General features: G+C 35.0%; 1 protein-coding gene across 4 annotated transcripts in view; it reads right to left on the bottom strand.

Annotated features, from left to right (window-relative positions):
• The window catches only part of TRMT1L (tRNA methyltransferase 1L), a 40,654-nt gene that overhangs the window by 13,676 nt on the left and 10,415 nt on the right, over positions 1 to 16,563 (bottom strand). For all 4 annotated transcript variants that reach the window (XM_060643697.3, XM_060643698.3, XM_078441101.2 and 1 more), the window contains 6 exons: positions 15,376 to 15,505; positions 13,433 to 13,556; positions 12,879 to 12,958; positions 9,155 to 9,404; positions 8,516 to 8,728; positions 6,651 to 6,841 (listed from right to left, as the gene is read on the bottom strand). In XM_060643697.3, coding sequence (XP_060499680.1) covers positions 6,651 to 6,841; positions 8,516 to 8,728; positions 9,155 to 9,404; positions 12,879 to 12,958; positions 13,433 to 13,556; positions 15,376 to 15,505 — 988 coding nt within the window. The remainder of the gene's footprint in view (positions 1 to 6,650; positions 6,842 to 8,515; positions 8,729 to 9,154; positions 9,405 to 12,878; positions 12,959 to 13,432; positions 13,557 to 15,375; positions 15,506 to 16,563) is intronic.

The raw sequence follows: 16,563 nt of genomic DNA, 5'->3' as shown, positions 1-16,563 counted from the left end.
ATGGGATTCTTTCTCTCCCTCTCTCTGCCCCTCCCCTGACTGTGCTCTCTCCGTCTCTCTCAAAATAAATAAACTTAAAACACACACACACACACACACACACACACACACACACACACACACACCCTCGGGGCACCTGGGTGGTTCAGTTGGTTAAGCCCCGACTTTAGCTCAGGTCATGATTTCATGATTCATGAGTTCAAGCTCCACATCAGACTCTCCGCTGTCAGCACAGAGCCCACTCCGGATCCTCTCTCTCCCCCTCCCCCCACCCTCTCAAAATAAACTAAAACAACAAAACAAAACAAAACAAAACAAAACCCCTCAACAAAGTAGGTTTAGAGGAAACATAAAGGCTTTATATGAAAAACTCACAGCTAACGTCATACTCAGTGGGGAAAAACTGAGAGCTTTCTCCCTAAGGTCAAGAAGACAAGCATGTCTGCTCTTGCCAGTTTCATTCAACATAATACTGGAAGCTTTAGCCACAGCAATCAGACAACAAAAAGAAACAAAAGGCATCCAGATTGGTAAGGAAGAAGTAAAACTTTCATTGTTTGCAGATGACATGATACTATATATAAAAAACCCCAAAAAATTATACCAAAAAAACCGCTAGAACTTCGTAAATGAATTCAGTAATGTTGTGGGATATAAAATGAACGTACAGAAATCCACTGCATTTCTATACACTTATTTAAGTAGCAGAAAGAGAAATTAAGATAACAATCCCATTTACAACTGTACTAAAAAAATCACAAAATACCTAAGAATAAACTTAACCAAAGAAGTTAAAGACTTGTTCTCTGAAAAATATAAAACACTGATGAAAGAAACTGAAGATGACACAAAGAAATGGAAATCCACGCTCATGGATTGCACGAACAAATATTGTTAAAATGACCATATTACCCAAAGCAATCTACGGATTAAATGTGATCCCTATCAGGGCTTCTGGGTGGCTCAGTTGGTTAAAATGTCTGACTCTTGATTTTGGCTCAGGTCACGAACTCATGGTTTTTGACATCAAGCCCCATGTGGGGCTCTGCACCAACAGTGTGGAGCCTGCTTGGGATTCTCTCTCTCTCCCTCTCTCTCTGCCCCTCCTGTGCTTTCTCTTGTCCTCTCTCTCTCTCTCTCAAATAAATAAACTTTAAAAAAAATTTTTTTAAATATGACTCCCTATCAAAATACCAACAGCATTTTCCACAGAACTAGAATAAACAATCCTAAAATTTGCATGGAACCACAAAAGACCCTGAGTAGCCAAAGCAATCTTGAAAAAGAAAAAATTAGAGTTATCACAATTCCATATCTCAAGTTATATTACAAAGCTGTAGTAATCAAAACAGTATGGTATTGGGAAAAAAAAAAAAAAAAAGACACAGAGATCAATGGAACAGAATAGAAAGCCCAGAAAAAACACCCACAAATATAAGGTAAATTAATTTTTAACAAAGGAGGCGAGAATATGCAATGGAAAAACAGTCTCTTCAACAAATGATGTTGGGAAAACTGGATAGCTACATGGGAAAGAATGAAAGTGGCCTACCTTCTTATATCATACATAAAAATAAACTCAGAGTGAATTAAGGACCTAAATGTGAGACTCGAAACCATAAAACTCCTAGAAGAAAACAGAGGCAGTAATTTCTCTGAAACTGGTCATAACAACATCCTTCTAAATATGTCTCCTGAGACAAGGGAAACAAATACAAAAATAAACTATTGGGACTACATCAAAATAAAAACCTTCTCCACACTGAGGGAAACAACCAACAAAACTAAAAGGTAACCTACAGAATGGCAGAAGATATTTACAAATGACATATATGATAAAGGGTTAGTATCCAAAATATATGAAGAATTTACACAACTCAATACCAAAAAAATCCAAATAACTCAATTAAAAATGAGCAGAAGACTTGAACAAACATTTATCTAAAGAAGACATACAGATGGCCAACACATGAAAAGATGTTCAACATCACTCAGGGAAATGCAAATCAAAACTACAATGAGATATCACCTCACACCCATCAGAATGGCTAAAATCAAAAACTCAAGGAGGGCACCCTGGTGTCTCAGTCCGTTAAGCATCAGACTTCAGTTCAGGTCATGATCTCATGGTTTGTGGGTTTGGGTCCTGCATCAGGCTCTGTGCTGACAGCCTAGAGCCTATTTTGGATTCTGTGTCTCCCTCTTCTCTCTGCCCCTCCCCTGCTCTCTCTCTCTCAAAAATAAAGAAACATTAAAAAAAAAAAAAAAAGAAAAACTCAAGAAACAACAAGTGTGGGCAAAGATGTGGAGAAAAAGGAACCTTCGTGCACTGTTGGTGGTAATGCAAACTGGTACAGCCACTGTAGAAGACAGTATAAAAAGGGCGCCTGGGAGGCTCGGTTGGTTAAGCATCCGACTTTGGCTCAGGTCATGATCTCCTGGTTTGTGGTTTCAAGCCCATGTCGGGCTCTGTACTGAGAGCTCAGAGCCTAGAGCCTGCTTTGGATTCTGTGTCTTCCTCTCTCTCTATCCCTGCCCGCTCATGCTCTGTCTCTCTCTCTCTCAAAAATAAAGAAACATTTAAAAAAATTAAAAATAAAAAGACAGTATAGAAGTTTGTCAAAAAATTAAGAATAGAACTATCCTACAATCACTCTATGATCTAGTAATTGCAGCACTGGGTACTTACCCAAAGAATATGAAAACGCTAATTCAAAAAGATATATGCATCCTTATGTTTACTGTAGAATTATTTACAACAACCAAACTATGGAAGCAGCCCAAGTGTCCACTGATAGATAAGTGGGTAAAGAAGATATGGTGTACACACCCACACACATACACAAATGGAGTATTATCCAGCCATTAAAAAGAATAAAGTCTCACTATTTCCAACATATATGGGTTTACAGAGTACAATACTAAGTGAAATAAGCCAGAGAAAGACAAATATCACATGATTTCACTCATATGTGGAATTTGAGAAACAACAAACAAAGGGGGGAAAAATGAGAAATCAAAAAAACAGATTCTTAGCTATAGAGAAAAGATGGTTTACCGGAGGGAAAGTGGGTTGAGGAGGATGTGTGAAATAGGTGAAGATTAGGAGTGCACTTGTCTTAGTGAGCACTTAGTAATGTATGGAACTGATAAATCATGCTATTGTACACCTGAAACTAATATAGTACTGTGTGTTAACTACACCAGAATTAAAATTAAAAATAATTTCCCAGAACTAAAGAACTCAAGTTCCTTAAAGGGCTCACGGATTATCCAGGCACAATAAATTTAAAAAGATGAATTAATACACATATTACAAAATTATTTTAGAATACTGGGTAAACAAAGGATGTTTTAAGAGCATTCACAGAGAAAAACACACAAAGGACTAGATATAAGAACAATAGCAGACTTCTCAATATTGGAGGCTAGAAGACAATGAATACAATAATACCTTACGCATTCTGAAGAAAAACGATTTATGACCTACAATTCTATACTTGGCCACATGATTCTTCTCAGGAAGCTACAAAGTGTTCATTCAAAATGAGAAAATAAACAAGGATAGTGGAAAAATATACAAGAGCCAAGATATAGGAGACTCATCAGAAGGAGAAAGCCAAAGAACATCTCCAAGACGCTGGTTAAAAGGAAGCCCCAGGACGACACCTTTCAGCGGACTTGCAAAACAAAGCACCCAGAGGAGAGTGGGAGCACTGTCTCCAGGGAGGTGACACTGGGACTGAAGATAGCCTGATGCACCTACCCACACAGGAAGAAGCTGTGAAACTGTAGCAAAGGGTTTAGGAATGGATTATGAAAAGTGCACATACACAAAAAAAGGAACAAAAACAGCTAAGGATTAATTCCAGAGTTATCCAAGAGTTGCATTTACAAAAGGGAACATTATTACAGCATATTAACTGGTTCATCTGTGTTGGAAAAGACTTCTAAGATAGCAAATGACCTTGTCTCCTGGTTTTCATACCCTTGTGTAGTTCCCCTTAAGTGTGAGATCACTACATCTAGAGCTCATTTCTAATTACTAAAATATGGCAAAAATGATGGATATTATTAGACTAGGTTACAAAATATCATGACTTCTGTCTTGCTTTTTCTCACGCTCTCTCTGGTTCTTGCTGGATCATTCTGGTGAAGCAAGCTGCCATGAGAAACTAGATAAAGAGGAATGTATGATTAGGAACTGGGGAAGTCACTGAGCAGCAAGCAAGGTGCTGAGGTCTTCAGTCTAACAACTTACAAGGATCTGAATCCAGGGAGTAACTATGTGAATAAGCTTGTAGGCAGATCCTAACCCAGTCAGGCTTTGATTGCAGCCTTGGCAAACACCTTAATTGCAGCCTGGAGACCCTGAGCTAGTGGACCCAGCTAAGCCATGCCCAGATTCTTAACTCAGAGAAACTATGAGACAATAAATGTTGTTTTAAGCCACTAAATGTTGGACTAATTTGTTACATAGCAACAGATAACTAATACAACTTGTAAACAATAGTTTTATATTTATAAAAATATAAACACTGAATACTGATTTAGCCACACTGGAGAAGGGAGGTACACGCATGTGACTAGGTTGGTTTAAGAAGCTGAATATTCTTCCATGGAAAGAAGTTATAGGTACTATAAACATGCCATTTAGAAATAGGGATGTAAACATTAGAAGAAATAGCTCTGATATTTTAGCTGGTAACTTTAGGGAGTATGGCAGGGGTCATTATTTTACTAAGACTTATGAAACTAGTTGACTTTTGAAACAATGTATTACAAGTTGATAAAATTATAGAAAATTCTGAGCGAACTGACTTCTTTGAAAGACTCATTTACACTCTGCAAGGTCTATATGATTGCAAGCAAATTCAAAAATAAATCCAATTTCTTTACAGTAAATAATTAGGTCAAAAATCCTTTAAAATGTTTGATTAAAAAAACAACTACTGTAGATAAAAGTTCAAAAGCATAAGCAAAGGACAGCTACTAAAAATTTAAAAAAACAAGAATATAACCACAGAAACCAAGAAAATTAAAAGGAACCAATGAATACCACTTGGCTCAACTCTATGTAAATAATTTCGAAAAGCTAAAGCTAAAACTGTTCCCAACCACTGAAAAACAGGGCAAAGTTCCAAATTCCTTTTAAACAGACTCCAAAGCCCAACCAAAATTACTACTAAAAAGGAAAACTATATACCATCTCATTTATGAATATTAAAACAAAATTTTAAAAATTAGCAAATTGGGAGCCCTGGGTGGCTCAGTCGGTTAAGCATCCAACTCTTGATCTCAGCTCAGGTTATGATCTCACAGTTCGTGAGTTCTAGCCCTACATGGGGCTCTGCACTGACAGCATGGAGCCTCTTGGTACTCTCTCTCTCTCCCTCCCCTGCTCTCACCCTCTCACTCAAAATAAATTCAAAAACTTAAAAAAAATTAGCAAATAGAATCCATCTTTTTTTTTCTGTTTATATATTAGCTTTTGAGAGAGAGTGCGAGCAGAGGAGGGGCAGCGAGAGAGGGAGACAGCGAACCTACAGCAGGTCCCATGCTGTCAGTGCAGAGCCCAACACTTAACCGACTGAGCCACCCAAGTGCCCTGCAAACAGAATCCATCTTAAGAAAATACTTCCTGGCAGAGTAGTTTATTTTAGAAAGTCAGAATTGTTCAATATTGGGAAATTTTATTATGATTACTCAAATCTGTAGACCTAAGGAGAAATACCACACAATCATCTCCACAGATGCTGACATACATGACAAAATTCAACATCTTGCTAAAATACAGTAAAACTGGAAATGAAGGATATTTTCTTGACATGATAAATGATAGGTATCTCATGCTTGAATCAGAAAGCACCACAGAGAACTAAAGGAACAATGATGGATGCCTTCCATTCTCACTATCAATTAACACTGAAGCAAAAGTACTTGTGCAAATGAAAAGCATACTAAGTTATTAGGAACCTTGAAAACCACAATGATATCTATCCTCTTCAATGCAATCAAAATAACACTAAAAAATAGATGCCAACAGAAGTGATAAAATGAGAAAAAATATTTGCAACTCGTATCACTGGGGTTACACTCTAATATCTAAAGAGTTCTTAAAAAATGTGAAGACTCTAACAGAAAATAATGGGCAACTGTTTCTATGTCCCAGAAAAGTAAAATAGAAACAGCATAAGCCTCATTTTTTTCTTTGATCCCCATGCCTGGCATATAGTAGAGTCTCAGTAAATGTTTACTGAATGAATTTTATAACTGATGGTTTTTGTATTCAGCCAGAAACATGATAATTATTCTTATAAAATTAATGATTTGAAACACCCAGACAAAGAGGTAATCTGACTTATGTTCCTAAAATTAGTGACAGTGGAATCTAAGTTATTTCTAGATGTTTCAACAGAGGGCAGGGCTAGAGAGCATAAATTGAATATAGCATGAGTAAATAACTTTAATAAACTCACACGCATGTCTTGTCTGTTGATGAAAGGAAATCCAGTATAGGAAATAAAGTTAGCACTGTAATCTTTAAAATCAAAGGACAACAACATGTATAATTAGGGATGTGATAAAGACTTATTCATTGGAGGCTTGTATATAAACACAATATACAGTCAAGAGAAGCTTGAATTTACCTTCTACCATATTACCATCCTTCTGAAAAATTCTCTCTTCACACCACTGACAATGGATCAGGTACTGAATCTTCTTGGCTGTTTCATCTGCAGAAGTAGGCCCCCTCAAAACTCGCACAACAACCAACACAAAATGTTCTAAAGCCACTGCAAACAGTACTTCAATGCCTTTGTTACATCGGGCTGCAGCTCTGCAAAAAATTTTTAAGTTATTTTGGGGGCTCATCATGTTTCCTTGGCATTTTTATATTGACAATATTAATTGGACAGTAAACTATGGATGGATTATGGGAAAATATGGAAAATTCAATTCTTAGTGGCAGTGTTTTTAAAAGATCATTAGTATAACCTTTACACAAATTGAAACACAGGAAATAAAGGATGCTTGACAGAATCTTTAGTGACTAGACATTTTCCATTATGGAATTAAGTCAATAAGACTAGTCAGTAAGACTAGATTCTCAGGGTGCCTGGGTGGCTCAGTTGGTTAAGCGTCTGACTTCAGCTCAGGTCATGATCTCACCATTTGTGAGTTTGAGTCCCACACTGGGCTCTGTGCCCCTCTTTCTGCCCCTCCCCTTTCTGCCCCTGTCCCCCTCTTTCTGCCCTCCCCTGCACATGCTCTCCCAAAAATAAACATCTAAAAAAAAAAAAGACTACGTTCTCTGATTTTCAGTGTCAATTTGTTTCTTGTCATCACCACCACCCTTTCTTTTTATCTATTTTTTTTTCTATAAAAGCTTCTTCTAAACAATGATTGAGTACTACCTGCAGGATAGTATACCAGATGCTGAATGTTAAGTGAAAAATGAATAGGCAAAGTTTCTGACACTGTTAATTTTATAGACTTTTGGGTTAAATTCTAACTGATACATCATTTATGTAGTTTTCCCTTTGCAATTATATGTACTAAACTTATTTCATATGTATTAATTTCAACTTGTTGATGTTACATCATAAACATTTTTAAGCACATATACTAGGTCCTTGGTAGGTATACAAACTGAATATCAGAGTTTTCAGCTAATTAGGAATAACTCCAAAGGTCTATGAAGTTTAATAATCTGTATTATGCTAAGGTAGGAATTTCAATCTAACTGCTGTGAAAGCTAGTGTTGAGGCTAGTGAACAAGCTGGCTGATCATGCATTAGCTATGTTCTCAGTGTCAATTTATATTATATTGTTATATTCTTCTTCTAGCATAATTTTTTGAATCAAACTGGTGCTCAAAGAAATCTTCCTTGCTTTCTTTAGAAATCCTGATGAAAAAAGAACTTTGTTTTGTGGGTGAGACCACTTTGCAGAATCAAGTATATAAGCCATCATTTCTAAAATTTATTTATGTTTATTATTATTATTATTATTTTAGTAATCTCTACACCCAATGTGGGGCTTGAATCCATGACCTCAAGATCACGAGTTACATGCTTTGTCAAATGAGCCAGCCAGGCGCCCATATAAGCCATCATTTTATTCAAACTATGTAAAGAGATGAAATGGACATATAACAGTGATTTTTTCTAAATCTAAAAACAACCTTTGCTTTTTCTTTTCACGGTGGTATCCCCACCTACCCTACGTTGTTACAATAACTGATTTGAAGTTAACTTTCATTCTTATCTCTTCTTTATTACTACTTACTTTAATAAAATTTTTAATTGGAGAGTAAACTATTCTAGACACAAAAGTTTTTAAATCAAATTGTAACAGATACGACATAAGATTACCAAACAAATCAAGATCACAGACATGAATAGAGAATTTGTACCCTGTGAATTTTTTGAAAAATGCAACTGGCACTTTTTGTAATAGTAGCTCTATCACACAGTCAAACATACTAGGCACATTGCTGTCAGTCTGGTACCTTGCCACTGCAGCTACAACAATTCTGGCTGCTAGTTCCTTGTAATACTCAGTTCGGACAATATTACAGCCATAGTGACGCCGGGCAACATGTTGTGCCTTGGCATATAAAGAACTGATATCTGTAGAAGTCACAGACACTATGCCAAGGTTTCTTATATTTCTGAATGCAGAATCTAGATAGTTCACCGATGTTCCAAAAGGGTCTAGGTGTCTAAAATCAGAAAGAATACAGACATATTTAAAATCATACTAGTAATCAAAATGGTACCATTGTCATTAAGTCTAATGATAAAATTCCATGGATTCAAAAGTATTTTACAAATCTATCTTAAACATATAATTCTGTTTTTAAATTATGTAAGAAAATGACCATATGATATGTCAGACATATAAAAATCAATCAGTTTTAGAGAAAAATTGTCATGCTTGGGAATTTTATTTCAAATGCTAGAAAATGTTCCTACTGCTTTCCTTAGGCCAATGGTAAAAAACTGTATTAATTCAAATAAACAACAACCATCTTAATTTTTAACCCCTCCAACACCCGCCCCCCATCCCAACCCCCCCCCCGCCCCCCCCCCCCCCCCCCGCAATCCAGGCCAGTTTAGAAAGTGACACAGCAAAGTTTTTCACTTACATGAAATCAAAGGATCTCAAATGCATTAGTACATTGGCATCCATTTTGGTCACCTTAATGTTACCAAGATTTTCTTCTCCTTCTTCAAGAATATCATCACTCTCTTCCTTTTCCTTACTGTCTACCACCACTTTCAACTTGTTTAAATGGCAATTTTCCTGAATCAGTGTCACAGAGTTCTCATTCAAGTCATTAATTGTAACCTTAACTGCATTTCCAAGATGTTTTGCCCATTGTAATCCCATTATCCCTTAGGAAAAATTTGAAGGAAAATGAATTAAAATTTTTTTTAACATTTATTCATTTTTGAGAGAGAGAGAGAGAGATACAGAGTGCGAGTGGGGGAGGGGCAGAGAGAAAGGGACACACAGAATCCAAAGCAGGCTCCAGGCTCTGAGCTATTAGCACAGAACCCAACACGGGGCTCGAACCCACAAACCATGAGATCATGACCTGAGTTGAAGTCAGATGCTTAACTGAATGAGCCACCCAGGCGCCCCAGAAAATGAATTTTTTAAATTAATTAAAGAATAAAAACAGTATATAATAATAAAGTATATACTCTTTTATAAAAACAAAAACACATGTTTCAAAATCTTAGTATTTTCATACATAACTTTTTCTACTTACTCACTACAAAGCCTCTGAAGAAAAGTGACCACACACAAAAAATGTGTTGAGCAGATTTCCATTAATAATTCTTCCAAAACTTTTCTATAATCCAGATTCAAATAAAATTTTTGTTTGTTCTTTATTCTGGGGAATAGGTTTTCTTTTTTAAAATTTCTTATAATGGAATGCTTTTTTCAAACTAAATCTTACAGAGAAAGCCAACATACAATGTGAGTAAGAGTGGAGTTACTCTGCTTGGTGGGTGGGAAGTTGGAACTCCCCCCACTGCTAAAGTTTACCTAATGCACCAAAATATGAAAACAACTTTACTGGACCAATATGTTTCCAAAACTGCACAATAGCATCACTGTGAATTGAAGAGAACAACTTTGTATATGTAAGCAAAGATCAAGAATTCAGACCAAGAAAGCCTCTTCTCATAGGCTCTCTATACCTACTGGATTAGAGTCAGAGGGGACATTCATTACAAAGGAGATGGTGACACGGGCCCAGCCACTGTGGATTAGAAAACCCCCATGTACTAAAAGTATAGACCAGCTTTTCCATACATGTGCCTCATAAATGTAAATATTTAACATCTACTATGCACTATGGTCTTTACAAAAATTTTCATATTCTCATAACAAGCTTGTGAAATAAGTTCTGATATTCACATTTTAGAGATGGGGAAGCATGCAGACTAACTGCTATGAACGGATATAAATTTACAAAGGAACATTAAAAGAAAGGACTGAAAAGATCTTCCCCAAACATTAGCTTTAATGATTTCAGGTGAAAAAAAGAGTAGTTCATTTCAGCATTATTTACAATAGCCAAGACATGGAAACAACCTGTGTCCATTGATGGATAAAGAAAATGTGATATACACACACACATATACACCCACAATAAAATACTATTTGGCCATAAAAAAGAAGGAAATCCTGTCTTTTGTGACACCATGGATGAACTGTGGGGGTGCTATGTTAAGTGAAAGAGAGAAAAACAAACATTGTATGATTTCACTTATATGTGGAATCTAAAAATACCAAACTCATAGAAACAGAGATCAGATTTGTGGTTGCCAGAGTTGGGGGCAGAGGGTGGAAGAACTGGGTGAAGGTGGTCAAGAGTCCAAAGAAGACACACAAATGGCTAAGAGACACATCAAAACATGCTCAACATCACTAATCATGAGTAAAAGGCAAATAAAAATGAAATATCACCTTTACACCTGTAAGAATGGCTAGAATCAAAAAAATCAAGATAAGTGTTGGTGAGGGTACAGAGAAAAAGAAACCCTCATGCACTGTGGGTGGAAATGTAAATTGCTGCAGTCACTGTGGGAAACAGTATGGAAATTCTTCAAAAAAAATAACAGAATCACCACATGAGCCAGTAATTCCACTACTGACTATTTACCCAAAGCAAATGTAAACACATTCAAAAAAATATATGCATGCATCCCTATGTTTACTGTGGCATTTTTTATAATAGTTAAGATATAAAAGCAACCCAAGTATCCACTGATAGAATAAAAATGGGGTATATATACAATGGAATACCTTTCAACCATAAAAAAGAATGAAATATTGCCATCTGCAACAACACAGATGGACTTAGAGAGTATAATGCTAAGTGAAACAGACAGGCAAAGATAAATACCAAGATTTCACTCATACGTGGAATTTAAGAAACAAAACAAACAAAGGGAAAAAAGAGACAAACAGAACAACAGACTCTTAAATACAGAGAACAAATTGGTAGTCACCAGAAGGGAGCTGGGTAAGGGGATGAGTGAAATAGCTAAAATGTTAAAAAAAAAAAAAAAAGAAAAGAAAAGAAAAGAAAAGAAAAGAAAGGAAAAAAAAAAAGAAAAGAAAAAGAAAAAAGTAAAGGGTTGTGTACAAGGGAAAATGCTGAAAACTAAATTTGGAAAAGTAGGTTGGGATCAGATTATGCAAGATATTAAATTGCTTTTAACCACTACTTTTCCCTGTGAAGAGGAACTTGAAAAGGAGAGCTAACTCACGCTTACATCCTTTTATTACAAACTTCCCAAGAATATACTCCTCTAACCTTTAAAAAGAAAGACTTGGATTAGGTACAGGTGGCTTCTTAGAAATTTTCTACTCTTCCATGATCTTTTCTTTACTGTTAAGTTCTTTTAGGAAAATGTTCTCAGTCTTTAAAATTTCACCTTACCCCCCTGCCTAATGACTAGGCAATTTATCACATCACAAAAAAAGAGAGACAACCAAACATCAAATACTTCCTAATTGCAGTAAACAAGTATTCTTGGGAAAAAAAAAAAAATCCTATTTGAATCTGATCAAACCTGAAGACTCAACTACCAATATACAGAAATACTGGAGATAACTACCAATATACAGGAATACTGGAGATAACTACCAATATACAGAAATACTAGAGATAAAGAAACAGGTTTTATGAGCTATGAAGATACCATCAGCAAAAATCTAGACTCTGGAAAAGACAATAGACATATAGACAAGCTGTATGTCGACAAATAATCATCACACACGCAAAAAAAAATGATGGAAATGAATACAGAGCAAAAAGACACTTAGATATCTCAAACAATGAAAATGCATAGTCTTCATCTGAATTCCTACTTGATTTTTTAAGAAACTGTGAGAGCCTAGCTCTAGCTATGTTTAGCATAGCTAAACATTTGATGATATCAATGTGTGATAATGGTATCAACGTTTTATTTTTGTAAAGTCCTTATCTTTTAGAGATCCAACTGAAAATATTTACAGATAAAATGACATATTTGTAATCTGTTTCAAAGTAATAGGGATGAAGGATGGTGGAGGAGGTATAAGGGTAAGTGCATGAGATACATATACACGAACAAGCATTAAGTTGATAATTTTTGAAGTGAGTGACAGATACACAGGGATTCATTTATTAAACTCTACTTTTGTATACATTTGAAATTTTTGCACAATAAAAATATTTACCTTGGGTCTTTACTTTTTATGTAAAAATATTCTGCTAGATACAATATCCATATAAATTTTCCAAGAAAAGATACTGCATAAATCTGATAATTAAAGTGGGATCCAAAAAAAGCTTCATTACTTACCAGTGGCTCCAAAGGCATCTAGACATTCCAAAGGTTTTCGTTCCTTGGCCAAAGCAGCCAATGTACAAAATATTAGCTGTCTAGAAAAAAGTATAATAATATGAAATAATCTTATTGCATCATGGCTTCATCACTCTAGATTTTATTTAAGAATAGTAAGAATTAGGGTTCCTATTTACTATACAAACTATTTTGAAAGAAGACGTAGTAACATATTCTTTACCTAGTAGTACAAGAACTAAACATGTGTGAAATTAAACTATCAATCTAACTGGGTTCTATAAACAAGCATTCACCATGAATAATGGTTTCATAAATAAAACTTGCCCACTAAAGCACCAGCCTGTTCATTAATTATATAAAGGCAGGCCTATTTTACTGAGAAAGAAATTAGTTTGGTAGGAAAAAAAGAAAACAATCATTCTGAAAAATACTAAAACAGATGATTTTCATTCTGTACCCAGTTTTAAACTTCAATATATTAGAACATAAAAAGAAGGTCACATTTGTAATCATTTGAAACATCCCATAACCCTTTTTTCAATTCATCTTACCGATTTAGTTTCATTTTGGGATTAAAATAGGAATCTGTTTTTTGAGGTATAGAATAGTTAGGACAAACTTGTACATCTGTGTCTGCCTCTTTCAAAATTTCATTAGGTGGTTTAGCAGCAGAAGCTAAGATGAAAAACAAAGATTTCCAGTGAAATACAAAATAATTCTAAGTATCTAAAACAATATACATTAAAAGAAATAACTTTCCTTTATAATACTTTGTTAATGTAATCAACCGGGCAGATATCAAAGAAGAAAAACCCTAAACTGATCTATCTGTTCAGTACTGTCTGTAGGAAAGAGTAGCATTCAATTAAGTATTTGGGCAATTAAAGTTTAAGTTAAAATCTTATCTGCCTAGAACATAATACATCTATATTATGAAACCTAGTTAAGAACAATTAACCTAACATAAAACCATTATAAAAATTCTAAAATACCTATATTATTCATCAAACTACTATGCTGCATTTATTTACATAGGTTGGCTGTTAAACATATCTTACTGTGGTATAACTGTTATAAAATTAGTATCTCTATATGGTTTCATTCCATTAGCTATCATGGATGACTAAGAATCACTATACTTCCTGAGCATGCTAGATTTCAGAACTTTTTTTTTAATGTTTATTTATTTTTGAGAGAGAGATACACACAGAGCACAAGCAGGGGAGGGACAGAGAGAGGGGAAGACACAGAATGGGAAACAGGCTCCAGGCTCTTAGCTGTCAGCACAGAGCCCGATGTGGGGCTCAAACCCGTGAGATCATGACCTGAGCCAAAGTCGGACGCTTAACTAACTGAGCCACCCAGGTGCCCCTTCAGAACACTTTCTTATGATTATAATTTTAAATCACAAATTACATTCAAATGGGTATAAAGTAACAGAAAAAAAAGAAAAAGATTCTACATTTAGTATACATTAGAATCATTTAGCTATAAACCCAAATGAAATACCGATATATTTGTGTGTTTTATTTTAAATATTTAAGAAATGAGACATACATATCATGTGTGGGGAAAAATAACTGAGATTCTTTATGTTTGGATTTCTTGATAATATTATGATCAGAATGTTAACTACATGGCAACTATATCTCTTTCCTTCTTTTTTTTTTTTTTTTTTAGAGACAGAGAAAGTACTAGCAGTGGAGAGCAGCAGAGTGCAGAGGAAGAGAGAGAGAGAGAGAGAGAGAGAGAGAGAGAGAGAGAGAGAATCTTAAGCAGGCTACATACTCAGCAAAGAGACCAACCCTGGGCTTGATCCTGCAACCCTGGGATCATGACCTGAGCCAAAGTCAAGAGACAGATGCTCAACTGACTGAGCAACCCAGCCACCCCCACATTTCTTTTTTTACAGTGCCAAATCATCGTAACCTTTCCTAGTGTTGCATTATATATTCTACGCCTACCTAAGTGGCATGTGACATATTTCACATGATCAGCCTTTCTCAAACCAGATTCTATTAGAAAATTAAGCTCTACAGAAAATTATTTTTTTCAATTCTTAAAAGGTACATAGTACCATTTTAGATGTGTAGGAGAGAAGTTAATTCATTACATACAATGGATGCCGTAGGGCATGATGTCTTAATTAATCTTAATTTTGAGAAGGGCTGCCTCAGTAATAATAACCTATTAATAACCTGATAGCACTTCAGGATAATAAATGATCTTTATATCACTCTATTTCCTTTTTCCAGTGTTTTTCAACAGTAAGTACAACATAGTTATCTATAATCTTTCATTAAGATACCTATATTTACTTTGGCATCAATCAGTTAAATGTTATGAGGAGCCTTACAGAAAGAAAAGAAACCTGAAGTCATGGATTAGTAGTCAATTAAATGGTGAAGTCACTATATTTTATCTACTTGATGTCTGAAAATAATAACTGGACCATTATTTAAGAATTTACCTATTAATATATTGCTCAACTTACCAGCAATATACCTGGATTTCGTCTCTCCTTTATTCACATGTCGCCTAACATGTCCCAGCATATCGGTCCTTCTGGTGATTGTTGCTGAACAAATGATACAATGATAATGGGCGCCCATTTTACTGGATATCTATCAAACAGAGTATTTAATTTAAATATACAGATAAATTACTAAAACAATGAAACAGAAGTTTATTTAAGATTGCAAATTTGAGTATGTTAGCATATCTTGGGTTTAATGGTAGAGAAGAGAGTATTAATATTGCCATGGGACTTTGAAGGGATCTTTATTTCCTCATCTATATTTACATACGATTTTTACTTACTTTATAATAGACCACTAATTTAATTTGTTTTGTTCATTCATTCTAATCAGCAAATAACTGTACCCTATTTTCTATAAGTAGCACTTACAAATGGTATAACATTAGCAGCGCTGTGCTGGTAGATGTTTAACAATTGTTCTCCAGGAAAATAAAGCCCTGACTTACAGTGTTTGCTGCTTTCTGTGGCATATATACTCTATCATGGCCAATTTCAAACTATAATTGTTGCAGATTTCAAGCTACTCATATGCTATCACTAAATGTGAATTTGGGAAGAGATAGATAATATCATACTAGAAAACATGGCTACCAGGTGGATAATACAAAAATGTAGTAAAATAATTAGGAAGTGATGAGATTTGAATACTATTACCTTTGTAATATATTCACCTTAAAGTTTATACAATTTAATTTTTAATAATGGCCATATTTAACAATCAGCTTTCAATATTTCTAGAAATTTCAGTTAGTTTCAGCACATCACAAAATGTTAGAGACATAATAAGTCTTGGGGCACTTGGCTGGCTCAGTTGGTGGAATGTGCGACTCTTAATCTCAGGATTGTGAGTTCGAGCCCCACATTGGGTATAGAGATTACTTAAATCTTAAAAAAAGACTTTTTTTTAAAAGTCTATTTGTCCAAGTAAAAAATTCTCACTTGAAAATTTCTTTAAAATTTAGTTGAGAATAAAAAGACTACTCCACTGGGTTTTTCCTAGTTTTGATGACTTTTACTCTTAGATCTTCTAAGATCTTAGATCCTATTTACTTGGGATCAAACAGCAAGTTGAGAACACTGCACAGAGTTCCTTATGGTACTGTGGTTATCATATTCAAAATGTCCTGGATAAGGCCGATGGGC

Source organism: Panthera onca, chromosome F1, assembly GCF_046562875.1.
Source record: "Panthera onca isolate mPanOnc1 chromosome F1, mPanOnc1 haplotype 2, whole genome shotgun sequence".
Taxonomy (NCBI): domain Eukaryota; kingdom Metazoa; phylum Chordata; class Mammalia; order Carnivora; family Felidae; genus Panthera; species Panthera onca.
This window is presented reverse-complemented; position numbering and strand designations above follow the sequence as displayed.